The 22,835-nt window shown below is 37.4% G+C and overlaps 1 protein-coding gene, 1 long non-coding RNA gene and 1 pseudogene across 2 annotated transcripts; 1 reads left to right on the forward strand and 2 right to left on the reverse strand.

The window, feature by feature from the left end:
* Positions 1 to 2,772: 2,772 nt before the first annotated feature.
* Positions 2,773 to 3,493, reverse strand: LOC122194913 (uncharacterized). The gene is made up of 3 exons (XR_006184727.1): positions 3,379 to 3,493; positions 3,033 to 3,128; positions 2,773 to 2,949 (listed from the first exon to the last, which is right to left on the reverse strand). It is a non-coding gene; the product is annotated as an uncharacterized LOC122194913 (long non-coding RNA).
* An 8,332-nt stretch (positions 3,494 to 11,825) lies between these two features.
* Positions 11,826 to 16,303, reverse strand: LOC111885060 (uncharacterized; annotated as a pseudogene).
* A 148-nt stretch (positions 16,304 to 16,451) lies between these two features.
* Positions 16,452 to 17,456, forward strand: LOC111885061 (uncharacterized). Its single transcript, XM_023881352.2, has 3 exons — positions 16,452 to 16,666; positions 16,754 to 17,028; positions 17,191 to 17,456. The coding sequence occupies exons 1-3, from the start codon at positions 16,452 to 16,454 to the stop codon at positions 17,454 to 17,456; spliced, it is 756 nt and encodes a 251-aa protein (XP_023737120.2).
* Positions 17,457 to 22,835: the final 5,379 nt, after the last annotated feature.

A 22,835-nucleotide genomic window follows, 5' to 3' on the forward strand; every position in this document is an offset into this window, starting at 1 on the left:
TTCATATTTGTTTTTAAAAAAAATGTTAAATCTTGTTTTAATGAATGCAAGTCAGTAGGAAGTAAAGGTGTAAGAAGAGAAAAATATTAAATATGGGATGATCATGGTTATTTCAAGCCAAAATAAAATTCTAAAGTAACACTTGTAATGCGGAATACATATTATACTTCCCAAATAAATAACCAAAAACTAACCTCATCCCCAAATAATTTACGTATTAACTAACATCATTAAATTATGATTATAGTGTCTTGGTTTTTAATTATACAATATAGAGAGTCGGTTAATATGTAGTCATTATTTTTATATTCGTATCGGTTTTGGACTACAAAAACTATATTCAAATAATAAAAATGAAATGTAACATATACGATGGTAATAATGCAAAAATAACCTTCAAATTTTGTTTGATACAAAAAAAAAAGTCTAAAACTTAATTCTAAAAACAACAAGAAATAACAACGAACTTTCAAAAAGAAATGAGAAATTGCAACGAACTTTAAAAAAACATCAAGAATGTATAAATATAGGATGATAATAATGCTTAAAAACATCGAGTTTGGTCTGATGCGAAAAAAGTAATTTTATATGAAAGTAGGATTGCAGTAATACTGAAAGAACCTATATGTTTCTTATCTGATGCAAAAGTGGTCGAAACATACTTCTAAATTGGCAAGAAATAGCAATGAACTTTTAATTCATCTTGAATAACCATTTAATAGCTATATGTGAAAGATATGAATAATCAACAGTTAAGACCATAGACCTTATTCACACGTCCGCAAATGTCTTGAAGTAAGCATTCATTTTTCCATTATTTTATCATTGTCATAAAATAAAAATAAAAAATCATCATTTGTTTAAATTGTTTAATTCGTCTCATAATAACAAGTAAGTTGTATGCCAATTATGTATTTTGACATTTTCAATGAGTCATGGGCAATATCTAAATCGAGCAAGTATAAATGTTTTTATATTTCTTTGTTAGAGTTTTTTTATATTTAATATTGTATGTGTGTGTGGGGGGGAGGAGGAGGGTTATGTGGTTCATTTCAAATAAACATAAATAAGTTGCCATTTTTTAAAATAAACAATTATATTTTGCAATATAACCATAAAATAACAATGTATTTTGAAAGTACATTGTCAAACGTTGGATTATACTTGCGTAGACCCGTTTTTGCGCATGGTTAACTATATGTAGCTGTTTCCGGTGTCACAAGTAAAAAATGTTTGAAGGCACTTTGTGGCGATGAAGGTCGTTCAACTAATAAAAACAAAAATGTTGTCTACAAAGAGGTCCTTCAACGACTATATATATATATATATATATATATATATATATATATATATATATATATATATATATATATATATATATATATATACATTTACCAACCTCAGTGTATTTTATACACATTTCAATAATATCAATAACCCTGATTTTTTTTATAATTATTCTGCAATATCTCTATACATTTATATTTTATTTATGTGTTCCTCGCATTTAACGCGGGTCATAATCTAGTTTTTATACTTAAATAGGGCTTGAAACTTATAAGTTTGTGTCTCCACATGCTCCAAAAGATAGTGTCTTCTAGTTTTATAACTTGAAAGGTATGGACTGCTTTCCCTTTTATTATATTAATAAGAACTAATAGAATTATGATTGAGAGGTTAACAGTAGCCAAATGAGATCGAAACTTACTGGTGTTCATAGATTGAAGAGGAAAAAACACACGTCAAGTATGAACTTTCCATGGTCACCATACGAAAGGAAAGAAATGTTGGAGATTACAGTCCATTATCCTATACGATGTCAAACCTTATGAAATAAAATGCATACTAAACACACACATGACTGCAAACCAACATATACCCAAAACACATCGCAGCTCACTAAAATTGACCAAAGCCCAACCCCTAAGAATGTTTTTCCTATTTCTTACTACAACCATGGATAGCAGCCTAAAAGGCTCAAACATCTTTCCTTATTGCTATTTGATTAATTGAATCAGCCTAATGGTGTTCTTCTGACAATTCAAAACTGAAAACCTGCATGGAATTAGATAATAACACTACAAGAAAAACACATGTACACCAAGGTATGCCTTTCCCCAATAACCCCACGAAAAGAGAGAAAATCACAAAAAAGGCGTGCCTGAGGTTGCAGACCACAAAACCTATCATGTAACTTGTCTAAATTTTATTTTGTACAATGTAAGGTCACTTGCACAATTTTTCTTCAAGACGAAGTGTAAGACTATGAAGCTCTTGCCGCATACCAATCAAAGAATAAGAGATTAAAAGAATTGATGATTCATACGATCAAAAATTTTCACAATTCATATGTTTGTACAGAGAATCTAAGAATCATACGCACACACAGAAAATCAATATGTTTAATTGTTAAAAAACTTTGACAAAGCATTCATATAACAATGACGGTGCTTGAGAATTGATAATAACAATGATAGTGATTGAGAGTCAGAGATTGAAACTTCATACGCATACACATGGTTTTAGCAGAATCATAGAATTAGAATCACTTACCATTTGAGAATGGGGGGATGAAGGAGGTGCCCTGATGAGAAAGCGAGAATAAGGAAGGAGTGTCAGTCGTTTGCAAACATATCATTTAATCTTTTTCTCCATTTAATAGCTAAAAAGGTTAATTGAAGGGCACAACTGGAATACAGATAAATTCTAATGGATTGATAAAAACTAGAAGGGAATCATGCGTGCCGTTGGCGCTATGTTCGTTTTTTTTTCTCTTGTCAGCAAAAAATCTCATCTGATAACAGTCAAAACATTAGTCAACAGAAGGTTCTAGAATTATGGAAAAATGTTTGAATTATTATTATTAACTTGAGTACTAGTTGGACCAAAAACGCGGTTGAATTGAAACAACTTTTTCAGGTCTAATCCTGCGGTAAACTTGAATGTTTCCTGAAAATTTAAAGATTGTGGAAGGTAAATACAACATTTTAGTAATGTTTAAAGTTTAACAAAAATAAAAATAAGTTATTTACCTTTTAAATCTTCGACCATGTTGTATAAAGTCTGATTTTCTTTCACAACCTTATAGTATCCATTTGCAGCGATTGACAATACCTCTACCTGACTCTCTGAAATAATCAGCAAAAAAATAAATTTGTTAATGTTAATTTGTGTATAGGCCTTTCTTTTTTTCTTCAATGTAAGCACGGTTAAGCAATCTATCAAATTGTCAATGATTACAAATTGTTAGAAGAAGGTATTATAACTTTTTCGAGAAAAAAAATATATAACAAACCATTTATAGCTGTTTCTTTTTTATATAATGAGCTTAATCAGGACAAATATAAACATATATGAGTATATATGTACGTTATATACCTATCTATTGCAGCAGCATGATATTGGATTTGTCATGATTTCATAACATCATCATTCTCATCAACAAATAATTCCTTTGACCCATAGTGATGTCTTCCAGCTCTTCCTACCTATTATAAATTATAATATTAGCCGAGATTATCAACACAGCAAGATAATGTTACAGCAAGATAATGTTTCCTAGTATTATGGGATATTAGTTAGTATAGATATCGTTCATATCCAGTGTATCCCAGCCTGTATATATATACTTGTATTATTAATGAAAGGGCACGCATTGAACAGATTATTAACATGGTATCAGAGCGTATAATCTTCTGAAAACCTTTTCTCAGCCACCGATCTTCTTTCTTTCTTCTATCTGATCTTCTTCCTCCATGGATCCCAAAAATCACCCAGCCATCACTGTTACAAACATCAGAAACTTCATTCCATTCACTCTTGAAATGGAAAACGGTCAATACACTTCATGGGCTGAGTTGTTCAAAATACATTGTCGTGCTTTCCAAGTTGAAAATCACATCGACCCTGAAGTCAAGCCACCACCATCCGCCCCCTCTTCCTCAACTGCCACTGAGGCCGAAAAGGCCACAGTAACCTCTGAATCTCAAATCTGGTCTCGTCTAGACGCGATTGTTCTTCAGTGGATCTATAGTACAATCTCCAATGATCTTCTTCATACCATCTTGAAACCTCAAACTACTGCCTTACAGGCTTGGCAAGCTCTCGAAAATATTTTTCAAGATAATCAAAGTTCAAGGGCTGTCTATCTCGACAGCAAGTTCGTTTCCACCCGTCTTGATCATCATCCCAACATCTCCTCCTACTGCCAAGCTATGAAGATGTTGGCGGATCAACTTGCCAACGTGGGAAACCCGGTGTCCAATCAAAGGCTCGTTTTACAACTAATTGTCGGTCTTAATGAAAGCTACGAAGGCATTGCCATGCTCATACAACAAACAACCCCTCTTCCTGATTTTTATGCAGTCCGATCAAAACTAATCATGGAAGAATCTCACAAAGCTCATCATGCAGCCGCAGCTGCACCTTCACCTCACATCAGCGCCACCGCAACCGGTTTAACAGCATCCACAACACCTGTGAACCCCAGAAATAATGACAACAACAACCGATTCAATCAACAACAACCTGATTTTACCTTTTTTCGTGGACGAGGTCGTGGCAGAGGAGGTCGTGGTCGGGGTAGATCGAGCAACAACAGGGGACGAGGCTTCCACAACGGTTCACATCAACCTCAACATACTTCCGGTTCTAATACACGCTCCTATCAACCATGGCTTACACCACCTCCTTGGGCATTCCAAAACTACTCACCATGGGCCTATCCACCGTGCCCTTATCCTACACAACAACTTGGTAACACCAGACCTCCATCTAATGGACCTGGTCTTCTTGGAAGCCGACCCCAGCAGGCCCATGCAACCTACGACTCCAGCTACATGCCAACTGATTTGGAGCAAGCTTTCCACACGATGTCGCTCCACCCACCTGACACAAATTGGTATGCGGACACAGGAGCTACTTCCCACATAACAAATAATTCAGGTAACTTCACATCTTATCAAAATAATGGCCCTTTTCGGAATATAACTGTCGGTAATGGTTCCACTATTCCAATCCAAGGTACCGGACATCAAACTTTGCCTTACCCTTTCCCTCCATTAATTCTCAAAAATGTTCTTCATGCTCCTCATATTATCAAAAATCTTTTATATGTTCGTCGGTTCACCACTGACAATAATATTTCTGTGGAATTTGACCCTTTCGGTTTTGATGTGAAGGATTTCCAGACGCGGACACCACTTCTTCGATGCAATAGTTCTGGCGATCTTTATCCTTTCACACTTCAATCATCATCCCAAGTTACAACACCCTCAACTTTTGCTGCAATAACCAAGGATTTATGGCACCATCGGCTCAGACATCCGGGATCTGATATTTTATCTTCTTTACAGTCTACTTTGAAATTTAGTTCTAGTTCTAAAACTTTATCTCTTGTTTGTTCTTCCTGTGTGTTTGGAAAACAATCTAAATTTCCCTTTTATGCTTCAAATTCTATCACACATTTACCTTTTGATATAATTCACACAGATTTGTGGACATCACCTGTGCTAAGTTCTAGTGGTCATCAATATTATCTCTTATTCTTAGATGACAAAACTAATTTCTTGTGGACATACCCACTTGCACACAAATCTCAAGTTTATTCCACTTTCGTTCAATTTTTCACACTCATCAAAACCCAATTTCACTTTACAATCAAAACAATACAATGTGATAATGGCCGCGAGTATAACAATCATAACTTCCATCAGTTTTGTTCTCAAAATGGCATCCAATTTCGATTCTCTTGTCCACACACATCTCCGCAAAATGGCAAAGCGGAAAGAAAAATCCGTTCAATAAATAATGTGTTGCGGACTCTTCTTACTCACTCCACAGTACCATTACGTTTTTGGCAACACGCTCTTCAACACGCCACTTATCTTCTCAACATTCTTCCGAGTAATCTTTTACATAAACTCACACCTACTCACCTTCTATACAATCTCCAACCCACATATTCTCATTTACGCACCTTTGGATGTCTTTGCTATCCCCTCACCTCTCCCACTACTACACACAAGTTAAACAAACGGTCATCACCCTGTGTTTTCTTGGGTTATCCATCCAACCATCGGGGGTATAAATGTTATGACATCCAAACCCGTACCATCATCTTATCCCGCCACGTCATTTTTGACGAAACAATATTCCCATTCTCAAAATTGCCATCTTCACCATTAACTACTTCCACTCAATCCCAAACTGAATCAGATCCCCATCCTTCCTTATGGTCTTCTTCTTCTGAATCCTTGCCAACCACTAAGCCCACTCCATCTCCAAAACCTCCCATCCAGTTTACTTATTCACGTCGTTCTAACCAGGCTTCACATCCATCTCCTGTCATACAACAACCAACAACCCCCCTCCCCCCCATGTCACAATCTACCTCCAATCGAACCATCCACACCAGAAGTATGTCTGGCATCTCTAAACCAAAACAACCTTTCATTCTTCATGCTACATCGTCTATTTCACCTTTACCTAAAACTCTTTTGGATGCTCTCAAAAATCCGGATTGGAATACAGCCATGAATGATGAATTCCAGGCCCTTATTGATAATAATACGTGGAAGTTAGTCCCAAAAACTCCAAATATGAATGTGGTAAGGAGTATGTGGATTTATCGCCACAAAACTAAGTCTGATGGTTCTTTAGAGCGATATAAAGCTCGTTTGGTTTGTGATGGCAGGTCTCAAAAGGAAGGAATTGACTGTGGGGAGACATTTAGTCCCGTGGTGAAGCCAACAACAATACGGACAGTTCTTTCCATTGCTCTCTCAAATGCATGGCAAATTCACCAACTTGACGTGAAAAACACGTTTTTACACGGGCACCTACATGAAACTGTGTACATGCACCAACCCCCAGGGTTTCGTGATCCCTCCTATCCGGACCATGTTTGCTTACTCAAGAAATCTTTATACGGCCTCAAACAAGCGCCCCGAGCTTGGTACCAACGATTCGCTGATTACGTGTTCACTTTGGGATTCAAACACAGCAAATGTGATCATTCTTTGTTCATTTACAAGAACGGATCACATACGGCCTTCCTACTTCTCTACGTAGATGACATCTTGCTCGTGACATCATCACCCCACTTACGCCAAACATTCATGCAACTGTTAGCCAAGGAATTTGCAATGAAAGATCTTGGTCCCCTACACTACTTTCTTGGCATTTCAGTCACACGAACGAAAAATTCACTTCATCTTTCGCAGCACAAATATGCCACCGAAATCCTAGAAAGAGCCGGCATGAGTTCCTGTCATCCATCCTCCACACCAGTTGACACAAAATCCAAGATAAGTAAAAATGACGGCACTCTTTTGACCGATGGAGGCACTCAATACCGTCAATTAGCCGGTGCGCTCCAATATCTTACGTTCACTCGTCCGGATATCTGTTATGCCGTTCAGCAAATTTGCATGCACATGCATGCTCCTCGAACAACTCACCTCAATGCTCTTAAAAGGATCTTACGCTATATAAAGGGCACACTCCATCATGGCTTGCACATTACCCGGTCACCCACACACTCCATTATCGCATACACAGACGCTGATTGGGCAGGCTGCCCGGATACAAGACGATCGACGTCAGGATATGCTATCTACATGGGAAACAATCTCGTCTCTTGGTCATCAAAGCGACAACCAACTCTTTCCAGATCAAGTGCCGAGGCGGAGTATAGAGGTGTTGCAAATGTAGTATCTGAAACATGTTGGCTACGAAATCTACTATTAGAACTTAACTTGCCTCAAACTAAAGCCACCTTCGTCTACTGTGACAATGTCAGTGCAGTATACCTATCTTGCAATCCTGTTCAACATCAAAGAACAAAACACATCGAGCTTGACATCCACTTTGTTCGGGAAAAAGTTGCTCGTGGTCAAATCCGTGTTTCTCACATTCCCTCACGCTATCAGGTCGCCGATATCTTCACCAAAGGTCTACCTATCGTGCTATTTGATGACTTCAAAAACAGCCTCAACGTCCGTGCTCCTCCCGATTCGACTGCGGGGGTATATTAGCCGAGATTATCAACACAGCAAGATAATGTTACAGCAAGATAATGTTTCCTAGTATTATGGGATATTAGTTAGTATAGATATCGTTCATATCCAGTGTATCCCAGCCTGTATATATATACTTGTATTATTAATGAAAGGGCACGCATTGAACAGATTATTAACATATAATAATGTTGTGAGAACAATTAAGAAAAAAAATAGAAGAATGGAATTGAATTTAAATTATATTGATACATAAATATGAAAAAAATGAAAATTTAAGAAGTAATAATACGGAGATCAACATGCTCACAAGGGCTTCCACTTCCAAAAACTATATTTTCACAAGGATTCTAAAGGAATCTGATAGAATTGGAATTCGTGATTCCTTTTTGTTCATTATTCCTAGGATTGGGTGGAAGGAATTTAATTTCATTATTCATTTTTATTTTGCCAAATGACCAAAATACCTTCATTGTCCTTCAAAAATATTATGCGAATAATGGATTCAGAAAGACAAACCATTCAAAGTGGGATTGGACATGGCAAAAATAGAAGGTTTAGTGGAATCCAAGTCTCGTATGGCTCTAAGCACCTGAATATAGAATACAACAACAAAAACATGGACTCATAAGTGTATGCAACAAAAGTAAATTTAGAAGTTTCTTTTAAAAGGGAAAAACAAATACTTATTTGCAAAAAAAAAATATCTCATATTTAGGTAGTAGATATCTTAGGACAATGTGTAAAAATATTTCTATAAAGTTTAAGGGCAAATCATAGAAAAACAATTGTATTTTGAAAAAGTTTAAGGTTTAATCACTTAATATTCTTTTTTTCAATCAAGCAATGAAAGATTCGAACATTTTTTTCCAAAATAATTATTTTAACATGATAAAATGTAACATGCTAACGTGCCAAAATGGTTAATATGGGAAAATATCTTTTTATTTTGTGGTTTGATGGGAAAAAAATATAGTACCTACAAAAAAAAAACATAAATTTGTCATCCCCATTTCTAAAGTATATAAAATTTTTTAAAGTGTTTCGTTTTCATATAATTAGTTAAATAAACACAATTATTCCAAAAATAGATATATTAGTATACCTCAAGAAGATCCGATCCCTCATGGAGGTCCAATATCTTTAGCAAATGGTGCAACTGCTGAGTGAATACAACCTATCTCCTTTGTGATTAAACCCTGCATCCAAAAAAAATTTAAACTCGATATCCATAATAGCAACGTAGTGACGTTTCTCTTTATGTTCTACTCAAATTATTAATCGAATGAAAACAATAGAAAACAAATAAGATGGCAAGTTAGACGAGGGCATTTTCATAAAATCATACTTCTTTGTCAAATAAGGAAAATTGAGGTTTTGCTTCTGCGCCTGATAGATCACTGTAACGCCCCATAGATCACTGTAACGCCCCATTCTGGTATGTGATTTAAATAAAGTATTTTCATTTATTAAGGGGCACTCGACGAGTCTGTAGCCCGACTCGTCGAGTAGAGACGGGATGATCACGAAAATTGAGTTGGCTACTCGACGAGTCCATACACTGGGACTCGGCGAGTCCACCTGTCTGGATGAAACCCTAATTTTAAGGGTTTACACCCTATTGAAACGCATAAATGCGCCCCAACCTCGCCTCCATCACCCTCATAGCATCTCTTACCAAACCCTAGCCCCCCTTAAAGAGTGTGTGTGTGATTGTTACTTTGTGAAGGAACTTTTGGAGCAAGTAGAAGAAGGAGAAGGTTGAAGAGTTCTAGGAAGAAGAAGAAGTAGATCCAGAACACACTCCTTTGTGGTCATCTTTTCTGGTAATAAAGTCTCCATCTTGCTTATTGATATAGTAGATCTTGTTTGTCCCCAAATTGTTGGTTTTAAGCCCAAAAACCCCCCAAATCCTTTGTGATAAAGCCTTATGATCGGGTTATACTTCAGATCTGGACCCTCATTGCATTCTAGAAGTGTAAAGTTTTAGTTTTGGTCGTGGTTGAGGTCCCTCTTGAGCTTGGAACCCCATTAAGAGCTTAGATTTGGCATTTGAAGCCTTTAAAGCCATGCATGCACGTAAAGTTTGCAACTTTACGTGATAAGCATGCCCTAGAAGCTTGGATCTGTGATTTGGAGCCGGTGCATGGCTCAAATCAAGTCTGTATAGAAAAAGGACTGAATGGACTCGGCGAGTCGCAAGGTCGACTCAGCGAGTCATATAAAGACAGTCGTGGACTCGACGAGTTGGATGAGCAACTCGGCGAGTCCAATGAAGATTACCTTAGACTCGACGAGTTGTATGAACAACTCGGCAAGCTGGATGAGTTTTCCCCATTAAAGTAGAGTTTGAGTGAAATAGCTTCATTCTTCTTAGTTACATGTAAAGTAAGCAACTTTACGTGTTCGGATGGTCCCAAGAACTTAGATCTACGAGTTAGATGCTCTGAAATGGATTAGAATCGACTATATGGAATCTGCATGTTAGGACTCGGTGAGTTGTTCTTCGGACTCGACAAGTCGAGTCGCGAGTCCCCCGTCTTTCTTCGATTTGTGAGTTCAGGGTGAATTAGTGAATGGGGAAGGGACTCGGTGAGTTAGGGTCAGAGTTAGTAATGGAAGGACTCGGCGAGTCTGCGCCCTGACTCGGCGAGTCTGGTCAACTGGAAGTTGACTTTGACCAGGGATTTCACTTTGACCAGGTAGTTGACTTTGACCAGGGGTAAAATAGTCGTTTTACCCTGAGGGCATTTATAGGTACATGATCTAGTGTTTTTGGGATTTGTAGATGGACAATTCCGGAGCAGCAGTCTGCCACTTTTAGAGTTAGCATCTCAGTAGCCAGCATTACGAGGTGAGTTTCCTTCCAGTAGGAACGAGTCTACGGCCACAATGCCGACCCGTTTAGTTAGCAGTAGTTTCGGACTTCGGTCTGATGCAGTAGTAGTGTGCTTGATGTCTTTGTGATTCAAGCATGTTTGTGTTATGTGTTCCGGACCCTGGTCCGATGCAGTATGCAGTATATGTGTTCATGCTGGTTGATATGTTTATGCTATGTTATGTTCAGTCAGTTCCGGACTTCGGTCCGATGCAGTTAGTTCCGGACTTCGGTCTAATGCAGGGGACAAGGTCTCAGTTAGTTCCGGACTTCGGTCCGATACAGTTTTCGGGCTTCGGGCAAATGCAAAGGGCAAGGCCCTAGTTAGTTTCCGGACTTCGGTCCGATGCAGTGGGCAAGGCCCTGGTTAGTTTCCGGACTTCAGTCCGATGCAGTGGGCAAGGCCCAATATGTGCTTTATATGTTATTGTATGGTATGTGGTAGTTTAAGGGAGCTCACTAAGCTTTGTGCTTACAGTTTTCAGTTTTGGTTTCAGGTACTTCCGCTAGCAAATGGAAAAGCTCGGGATGATGGCATCGCACACACCACAGCTTCAGCTTTTTATCCTGGGAGTTTATTTAAGATACTATGATATGTTGATACAGTTCTCTTTGTTATGACACATCTATTATAACTTTTTGGGATTTGTGACGTACGGTTTCATTATATATTATGGATGATTGTTAGCATTTAGTACTACTTAAACAAAAAAATTTGGGTCGTATTTTGGGTCGTTACAACCACTTTATGAACACCAAGCCCTACACTGAAAATCATACAGCAAGTTAATATGAATCATAATTTCTGCAAATTACCAACCAATAAAATGAGAGAATAATGTATGATAAAAAGCAATCTGAATAAAAAAAAATGAAACCATGCATTCCACACTACACGAAAAGTAGAATGTTTCAACAAAAACATCAAAAAAAGAAACTATGTTCCAAGTTGAAGTAAAAGTTCTTATTATAAAAATATATTTAAAAATGCAGAAAACATAAACACAAAACATTTTTTATAAAAAAAAGTGACACCTTTCCCATACATATCTCGGGTTACTATCACACAAAATTCCAGGTAGTTAACTATCAGATAAGTAAATTGTCAAACAAAAAAAAAAACAGAAACTTGAATTTCAACTTTCTTTGACTTCAAAAGTCGACAATTTTTTCCTTACTTCAAGCCGTTCATTGATCCCAGTGACATAAAGTTGAGATGGAAAGGACAAATCAGGTAGGAAGAAGAATAAAATCTTCTCCACTTCCTCACCTTCATGGTGTCCCGTTCTGAAACCAATGATTAATAACAAATAAGAAAATCATAAGCAAAAATATATACACAGTTAAAAATGGTACCGTATTATGGTCAACTGCACCAATTGTAGCCTAATAAACAGGCATGATGGTGAAATCTGAAGGTTTAACTATACATATGTGGAAAAATTAACAAAGAATACATGAATGTGTGAAAACTTTTGAAAAATATAAATAACGATGTAAACAGTTGATGAAAAGTTAAAATTATTGATTATTAGTTATTACGGAAAATTTTATAAATTTCTGAGCCTGAGATATAAAAATGGAAAAGGATACGGATCGACATAAAATCAAATCAACAATACATATATATACAACACAATAAATTAATTAACCCGCACTTTGACAGCTGTATCCAATTATAGCATTAATCGTTTAGAAAAAATGTTATTATAGCAGTAAATATGTTTTGTATTTGGATCATACCTTTTCTTTATATAATTCTTCAATCTTTGTTGAAATTGTTTGTATCGAGGGAATGTATTTGGGTTTGTTCTCGGTATGTTATTCGTAAATTTTCCCAAACCTGCCAAAAGATCACATGTTTTATTTCCATTTGAAAAGTCAATTTACAAAAAACTAAAGAAAATGGATTGAAGTTTTGTAAAATGTGTCAATTTAAAAAGAACGAACCTTTGTGGGTTCCAGCATAGTACTGTTGTACATGTGATTTTTTTCTTTTTCATCTTTTGATTTTTCATCACCTATAATAAAACATAAATTAATATAATATTACAATTGCAATTAAATCTTTTAGATTAGAGTGTGAGCTTATCTCTTAACAGATACATGACGAAGGTGTTGTAATTGAGAAATTCCTTCTTCGGAAGGTTGATTAGTCAAATAGCATAAGGTAATCGCAAGTGCATCAAGCAAGACGTTTTTAGGCCTTTTGTGTTGGGCTAAAATGTATGCAAAAAGACATAAAAAAAATAGTCTAAATAAAAAAAATTAATGAAGGAGATGAGCTCATGAGCATATCTTACACCAGCATCAAGCATTTCTTCAAAAACAGCTAATGGTTCTTCTCTTAGGACATTTCCATACGAACTAATGAGTAGAGTCTGAACCCATTACCAGTTTCAGTTTCAGATAGCCCTTAATCATGTTCCACACCACCATGATAAGAGTTGAATATAAAGATTACACAGCAACATAAAAATCATATTGAAAATAAGTTCAAATATTAACATAAATAATACATAACTTAAAGTCGAATATATTAAAAATAATAATTCTTACACTATAGAGCAAATATATTATAAACTGATAGATTATATGCACATATTAAGCATTATACACCTAAAAAATTAAAAGACTTGTTATTTTCCTTAAAAAAGTAAGTGTTTGACTTTTTGGAGTCAATGAGACTACTCTAAATGTTTATTGTTATCTACTTCCATTTTTATTCCCTATAAACAATGTACTTTGAAAAATCTAACAAGTTATAGCAATCATCCAAATATAAAGAAATTTTTTTATTTATATAATTGGGTAGACTTTTCAAAGTATAATGTCATAATAAGAAAAAGTAAAAAAATACGATATATAATTTGATAGATTTTTCAAAATAGTAAAAAAGAAACAGCATACATAACATAACTAAGGGCAAATTGGTAAAAAGTTAGGAAAAAATCATCACACCTTGGGAATGTAAACAGTATAAGCCTTAATTTTCTGTCAAGGACTCACGGTTAAGTGATAAAAGTTATTTAACTGTAAAAAAAATGCTTTCAGATGATTGGTTTAGTTTTATTTATTTAACAATATTAACTTTTTATGCATCATTTAAACAGGTACATCTTATGATAACTAAGTTCTTTGTAATAGTCAAACATGTTACCATGTAGATTAAAAAATTAAAATCAAGAGAATTTAATAGTATCATTTTGTATAAAAGACAAAAAAATCAAGATCACATTCATTACACGAACTAAAAACATGATTTGGCATAAAAAGGGCTTATTGGAGTAAACTCAAAACATAGCTGCTTCTTCATTCGGATAGAGGGAAACAGAAACCTGAATAAATACATTTGATAAAAAATAAATGATTTTTGTTTTACAAATCATAGTTGAAAAAGAATATAATATATAAACCTACCTGACCTCCCCTTGATATCAAACTATTTGCTTCAAACTCTAACTCCTTCTGCTTACTTTTAATTCAGACTGTGGAACAGTACCTTTATATTCAACATATGGCCAAAAAAAAACCAACTTTTTAATCATATTTACTTAATAATTTTAAGAAAAAGAAACATAAACAATGTAGCATTTTTTATAAAATTCATACCCGTCGGGGAAACGGTAGCCTTTTCCTGGCTCCAAATGGCGTAATCCCACCTGTTCCATACATACATCTAATAAATGTCCAGCTGAGTATAACCTGCAAAAATGGAGTGTCCGTATAATTAACATACAAATCAATCGATTATCATTGGATTCCATTTCTAATAGAAACAAATAGTTGTAGAAACTATACATAGATCATATACAGTTAACAAGATTGTTGTACCTAGAATGAAGTTTGCATCTTGACTCATTAACAGATAGCAGAACCTAAACACCTCTCTCAAGATCCTCAGCAAACTTCTCAAAAACCCCATAATGATAAACCTTAATATATGCATTTAGGCAAAAAGGAATTCAGATAACAGAAAGGGGAAACCCCAAATCGAAACGGGTAATTTTAAAAACAAAAGTCCTGAGGATATGAAGTTGTTATCTGCTTTTTTGAAGTCTGGTGTCGAGAGAACAAACAAACACCTATTGAGTAATGTAAATGTCATTTGAGTAATGTACATGAAGGATCGAACAAAATCAAAAACCCATCAATTAATTTAAAACCTTAGAAATTGCAAATTTATGACGAAAATTAGAGAAAAGAAACCTGATTAAAAGCGAGAAGTTATTTCTCTTTCACTGGGTCGAAGTGATGTTAGTGACATGGGAAACTACACACAATAGAAGACAGGCAAAGTAGCGTATCAATTAGGATAGAGAAATCTGGAACCCCAAATCAAAACAATTGCAACTAAACGCCTAGAGAAGCGTCGTTTGCAAGATAAAACAGCAGCCATGAGACTGCGTAAGACGAAAAAATTACAACACAATACCTTAAGAAGAACAGAGACGGGAGGCAACAGAAGCAGACAGAGAAGATTACAAAGTTACGCAAAGAAGAACAGAGGGGAAGTACGAGAAGCAGACAGAGGCGAAAACAAAATTAAAAGGCAAATAAGCAAAGAAGAATACAAACAAAACACAAACGGACCTTTTTGGAGGAAAAAGGCGGCAACCGAGGCTGAGGAGAAGAAGATAAGCACCAAGGAAAAGAAGCTAATCAGCAAATAAACCCAAAATTCCAGTGGCAAAATTAGAAAGGAGAAGAGTTTCGTGTGCAAATAAGAAAGAGAGGAAAAGTAACTGGAGCTAAGGTTTTAGGAATTAATAGTATATACAATATTATTCGATGGAAAAATCAGCTCTTTTTTTTTATAGTGGACCAATAACTTTATTTTAAGCTTTGAAAATATTTATTTAGGTTGTTATTGATTATATTCATAATCAAAACTCCAAACCATCTTTTGCTCGAACAAAAAATAAATTTCTAAGAACAAACTCATTAAAATTAAACAAACAAGCTAACTATATGAAAATAATAAACTAACTTACAACAAGATTATCATAATAGAACCTATAAATACAAATGAATTCAAATAACTTATTAAATTAAGATTGGCTGGCCCACTTGGCTAATGAGTTATGGGTCCTATCTCATACATATAGTAACCGGCCGTAAGAAAAAAAACAAAAAAAAAAACCTTATTAAATTAAGAGTGGCGGGTGTGGGCAACGTCCGTATGGCGTTATCCGATGTGGCAGCGCCATAACGGCGCCATAACAGGGGAACACCACCCCCCCCCCTCCCCCCCTCCCGTTATTAAGTGTTATGTTATCTCGTGTGATCGTGGTAACATCTCGTAACGCGTGAAAATTCAACCGTTTGCAAATTCAACCTTTTTAAAAACGGTAACTTTAATAAAAAAAAATACTAATTACATTTTCATTATATATATATACCTCATTCTTTTTACTACACATATTTCTCTATATCTATCTCTATTTCTATATCACTCAAAACACAAACACAAAAATCAACCAACTATAAATGAATTTGATCTGGCCCATCCGTACAATGATGATAACGACGAAGACGATTTGTTCGTGAGTATGATGTATCATTATTACACAAACAGTCTACTACAGCCAGATCCAACTCCACTACTCACGCGACATGCGGCGTTAAATAGAGACCGTGAGGAAGGGCATCGGCGGCTAGTTAACGATTACTTTGCGGAAAATTGTGTCTACCAGCCAAGCGATTTCAAAAAAAGATTTTGTTTGCGAAAAAATGTCTTTGAAAGGATAGCCAACGCTATGGAAGCAAGGTATCGTTTAATTCAACTTTTATAATTTACAAAATGTCACTTTTAGATAAAATAAATACAATTTTTACATGTTTAATATTTAATTAGGTATGAATTTTTCCAAATGAGACATGATGCTAGAGGTAAACGAGGCTTCATAGGGTTGCAAAAATGTGTAGCTGCAATTAAACTTATGGCAATGGGGGAGTCGCCCGATTCTGTTGACGATTATATGAGAATCTTTGAGAGGACCGCACGAGAAAGTTTGTATTTATTGGCAAGAGGTGTTGTCGAAACCTTCGGTGACCGATACTTGCGCAAACCTTCGTTGCATGATATGCAACAACTATATGCGGCGCATGAAGAAAGACATGGTTTTCCGGGTATGCTTGGGAGCATTGACTGCACACACTGGAAATGGAGAAATTGCCCCGTGGCGTGGAAAGGCCAGTATTCGAGCGGTCATCATAGAGCGCCTTCGTTGGTATTAGAAGATGTTACTTCACAAGATTTATGGATTTGACATGCTTTTTTCGGGGTTGCAGGTTCTAACAACGACGGCAACGTTCTGGATCAATCACCAATATTTGATGACCTTTTGTCAGGAAAAGCCCTGGATGCTCCTTTCACAGTGAATGGAAATGAATATAAGTTTGGGTATTATCTTACAGACGGAATATATCCACAATATTCCACGTTTGTGAAAGCGTTTCGACACCCAATAGATCCAAAAGACAAATATTTCAAGAGACGACAAGAAGGAGCACGTAAGGATGTTAAACGTGCTTTTGGGGTTTTGAAATCAAAATGACACATAGTTGAACATGCGGCGAGACCTTATGAGTTAGATACTCTATGATATATCATGTATGCATGTATCATAATGCATAACATGGTTGTCGAAGATAAGGGACGCAATATTGCAATGTATTCGCCTACGGAACCAAGACATGTGCAATTTCAACCAGGGACATCAGAATATTTACATAGAGTGGTTAATATTCAAGATCAGCAAAAACACAAGCAACTCCGTGAAGACTTAGCGGATTACATCTATGTTGGTCACGAAGATGAAGATGAATAATTTTAGGGCAAAAAATGTAGGTTTTATCATCTTTTTTTTTTAGGTTTTTAAATGTTTTTGTGTTTTGTTGTAATTTTTTTAATGTTGTTTTTAATTTAAGATTTATTAAAATTGTATTTTTTACTTTTCAAATATAAATAAATAAATAAAACAAATTCGAAATATAGAAAAAAAAACATCAAAAAAAATAAAAAAAAAATAGAAAATAATTGGTGTTATCACATGTTATTAGATGTTGCCCATTTCTACCTTGGGTGTTATAACATCATGTATGAGTAGGATGCTAACATGACACATTTTGGGTGTGGTAACATGTGATAACATGTTGCCCACACCTAGTAGTCTAAGTAAACCATAATCCAACAATTCAAATAAATAACCCCATTAATGTTTGACTATTTCTAATACAAATCTAATAGATTAATCCAGAATTGAATCTAATGAATTAGCCCAACATAATTAAAGTCAGCCCAATACAAATACCTGATTGCAGATGCCGGCTTTTTGGGTATATTTGGAGGAAACGGAGAGTTGAGGACCAAAAGGAGGCGACTCTGTGATAGAAGCTAATTCGAGATGGCTAATCTCCCAAGAATTAAGATGAATAAGATAGACTAAAATAACATAACAATTTCATTAACTTTTCTGCTTGATTCATTTCCTTTAAAAACTTACAATATAAAGACTCAAGGTTATTAACTACTTGCTAAAATCTAGGCTCATGCAATGCAGTAAAAGGAACGCGGAGAAGCACTAACTTCTCTTATTGACTATTGACTAGGTGAAGACAAGTTTAATTCTGCCTGATAATATGCAAAGTGGAAATATGCTTGAATTAACAAAATGCAACTACTCTTTGAGATTATGACTAAATAAAATAAACGTGGGTCAGGCCATGGTGGTGGTCTTGGATACAATTTTAGACACGTATCAATTCCTCCGTCCTTCAAATGGACCTTGGCCTCAAGGTCTTGCATACGGGTGCATAAAACAACGGGAGCGGGAAATTTAGGGTTGAACGGTTGAAATGTGACGGGTCGGAATTGCCTGGATGTTACTTTCGAAGGCGGTGGTTAGGGTAATGGTGGAAGTGGGTGTTGTGTTGGCATGGACAATTTTAATGGTTTTGAAGGCGAAGATAGTGGTGGCGATAATGACTGTTGTGGCGGTGTGGATAACGTTGTTGGCAATCGCGGTGGCGGCGACCTTCATTGTTGATTCTGTGGTGGAAGCGGAGGCGGAGGCGACATGATTTTGGCCATGGTTTCGATTTGAATGCCGATCATGAGGGTGTTGATAGTGGTCATTTGTGAGATAATTGCATCAAGACGATGGAGATTAGCAGTGGAAATAGCAATGAGTGTGGAGAGTTGCTCGTGGATAGTTGGCGGTGTGTCATCGGTTGACAGATCTTTACGAGGAGGCATGATGAACGAGAATGAAAGCACCATTGATAGAAGCCAATTCGAGAAAGCTAATCTCCCAAGAATTAAGATGAAGAAGATAGACTAAAATAACATAACAATTTCATTAACATTTCTGCTTGATTCATTTCTTTCAAGAACTTACAATATAAAGACTCAAGGTTATTAACTACTTTGCTAAAATCTAGGCCCATGCAATGCAGTAAAAGAAACATGGAGAAGCACTAACTTCTCTTATTGACTATTGACTAGGTGAAGACAAGTTTAATTCTTCCTGATAATATGCAAAGTGGAAACATGCTTGAATTAACAAAATGCAACCACTCTTTGAGATTTTGACTAAATAAAATAAACGTGGGTCAGGCCATGGTGGTGGTCTTGGATACAATTTTACACATGTATCAATTCCTTCGTCCTTTAAATGGACCTTGTCCTCAAGGTCTTGCATACGGGTGCAAAAAACAACGGGAGCGGGAAATTGAGGGTTAACGGTTGAAATGTGACGGGTCGGAATTGCCTGGATGTTACTTTCGAAGGCGGTGGTTGGGGTAATGGTGGAAGTGGGTGTTGTGTTGGCATGGGCAATTGTAATGGTTTTGAAGGCGGCGGTAGTGGTGGCGATAATGACCGTTGTGGCGGTGGCAGTGGCGGTGTGGATAACGTTGTTGTTGGCAATCGCGGTGGGTACGACCTTCGTTGTTGATTCTGTAGGGGAAGCGGAGGCGGAGGCCACATGATTTTGCCATGGTTTTGGTTTGAATGTCGGTCATGAGGGTGATTGTAAGACCCATAGTTTTGAAAGCCAAGAAAGTAAAGGAAACCCTAAATTTAAGAGGGACTCGGCGAGTCCGAGCGGGATCCGAGTCGATGAGTAAGTGACCAACTTGGTGAGTCGGCCAAGGCGACTCGGCGAGTAAGGTCTGTGTGAGGAAAACCCTAAACCGGGACTTGGAGCCTATATAAGTGTCTCATTTCTTCTTCCTAGGGCTCCTTTACAGCCTCTCCAACCCAGGATACGAACCTCTAGCCTCCATTGTTGCTTATTCAAGCTCTTTGCCATTTTGTGGGTGATTTGAAGGAAGAAGGGGGGAAGGAATCATTAAGGCTTCAAGGAACTGCAGTGAATCCGAAGTTGAAGGACATTTTCTGAGCACTTAAAGGTAATAAGTCACTTCCTTCATCCAAATCTACCTTGGTTATGAGTTTTGGGGCTTTTAAGCCATGTGTAAGATCAATCTTGAGCTTGAGGTCCGGATCTGAGATTGCTACCTCAGATCCATGCTGGTTTTGGTACGGAATCCCGCAAAGTAGCATCCAGTGAGTGGATTATGGAGCCTCTTGGTCTTAAACCTTAGTTCATGGTGCATTTAGCTTAAATCTCCTTCTCTACACGTAAACTTTGCAACTTTACGTGAGGAATGGGCTTGGGAAAGGTGGATCTACTGTATAGAGTCCTTGCATGACTCAAAAGTCCTCTGCATGTGTGTTTAACTGACTGGACTCGGTGAGTCCTTCGAGTGGACTCGGCGAGTAGCTTGAAGATGGGGAGGGACTCGACGAGTGGGATGAACAGCTCGTCGAGTCGGATGAAGATGGGCATAAACTCGGCGAGTTGGATGAACAACTCGGCGAGTTGTTTGAAGATTGCCTTGTGCTCGGCGAGTCTGTTCTTAGACTCAACGAGTCAGGTCGCATGGTCCCAAACCCTTCGAGTTAAGACTCGAGTCAGCGAGTCGAGCCAGGACTCAATGAGTTGGACAGGACAGGAATCGGGAATCAGCAGACTCGGTGAGTCAGGGCTGACTCGGCGAGTCAAGTCGCGATTAGAAGGACTTTGAGCATAAGAACTCGGCGAGTCAGTAAGTGGACTCGACGAGTAGGGTTGACCTGGAAGGTTGAATTTGACCAGGACTTTGACTTGGACTAGAGTTGACTTGGTTGACTGTCGGGGGTCAGTTAGACTAAGTGTTGCATTGATATTGATAACTCGTGAAACAAGTAGAGCAGGAGTTCAGTGAGTGGTCGGGCAGCAGCTAGTGGGATCATCAGCATGATCAGCCAGTGCAGGTGAGTTTCCCTTTTGTGTGAATGGGTCTACGGCCACAATGCCGGCTCATGTAGTTATGAGTAGAAGACCCGTGGGTTAGCCCTAGGCACAGTATGCTAGTTTGATGCGCATGGCAAGGTCCAATGATAGCGGACAAGTGCCCAGGAATGGTTATGTGATAGTTTATACTTGTTGTCTGTGTGATACTTGTATGTGCCTGGTAGGATGGTGAGTGTGGGCAAAGTCCCGTACCCTACTAATAGCAGAGTGTGGATGGTGTTCCACATCTCATTAGCAGCAGATCAGGGGCGAGGCCTAAGTTAGGGTAAGAGTGAGTGTGGGCTGGACCCGTATCTCACAATCAGTAGGAGCAGGGATGAGGCTCCCCGGCTCATCAGTAGAGTTCGGTTGTTAGGACCGGAGGGTAGTCAGACACCCTAGAAATGTCTGACAGTACATGATGATATGTTTGCATGCTGGCTTGTTATGTTATATGCGATAGAGGTGATACGAGGGGACCAGTCCCCAAGTTCGGTTGTTAGGACCGAAGGGTAGGTCAGACACCCCAGATATGTCTGATAATAGGTTATGTTGCGACGTGTGTGTTAGTAGGAGTAAGGGGTGAAATAGTCCCTGAGGATCGGTTGTTAGGACCGACGGGTAGTCAGCACCCCATAATGGCTTGACACGGGTAGTCGGCACCCCAGAATGGCCGCACGGGTAGTCGGCACCCCAGAATGGGCGTACCGGGTAGTCAGGTACCCCAGAATAGCATGGCAGTATGTATGTTGTATGTTTGCATGGTATGTGGTAGGGTGGGGAACTCACTAAGCTTTGTGCTTATGGTTTTCAGTTTTGGTTTCAGGTACTTCCGGTAGCGGATGATGGAGCTCGGGATGATCCCATGGCACACACACCATATCATAGAATTGTCAACCTGGGAATGTTTTACTCTGATAATGAACCTGTGTTTGGAAAACTATTACTTTGATTATGCTTTGAATCGATGATTTTACTTTAAGTAATATTTTATTAAAGAAATTTTTAGTCTTGAATTTTGGGATGTTACAAGTTGGTATCAGAGCCTTGGTTTGAGGGATTCAGACATGCTCTCGGGTGTGTCTGAACTCAAACTGGGGAATTGGTATAAAAGTTTTCAAAACGGAAAAAAAAAACAGTTTTGTAAAAAGAGGGTTTTGAGAAAGAAAATGGTTTTAGAAAAACACAAAGAATTAAGAAAGAAAAGAACTTTGAAAAGAGAAAATGGGTGTGGTGCATGCAATCAGCCGAGCTCAAGTAAGTACCCCAAAATACCCATATAAGTCTATGTTTTGATTATCAGTCAATAGAACAGCATGCTAGAATAGGACTAAGGATCTAGGGATGATGCCTTATGTGCCTGTTATTTGTGCTTTTGAGCTGCATAGTAGTACTGATTAGACAGTAGTAGGATAGCCTATTTAGGTTATGCCTGAGTTATGACTTTGTGTTGCATGCTAGATCAGATTTTTGCTATATGTGTATGATTGCTTGAGTATGTAGTGGTTAGATTTTCCCCTTGTCTGAATGTTGCTTGCTTTGTGCATTGTGGGATTTTGAGTGATGGGAGTTAGCCATTAAGTGGATACGCCACGT

Source organism: Lactuca sativa, chromosome 7 (assembly GCF_002870075.4).
Source record: "Lactuca sativa cultivar Salinas chromosome 7, Lsat_Salinas_v11, whole genome shotgun sequence".
NCBI lineage: Eukaryota > Viridiplantae > Streptophyta > Magnoliopsida > Asterales > Asteraceae > Lactuca > Lactuca sativa.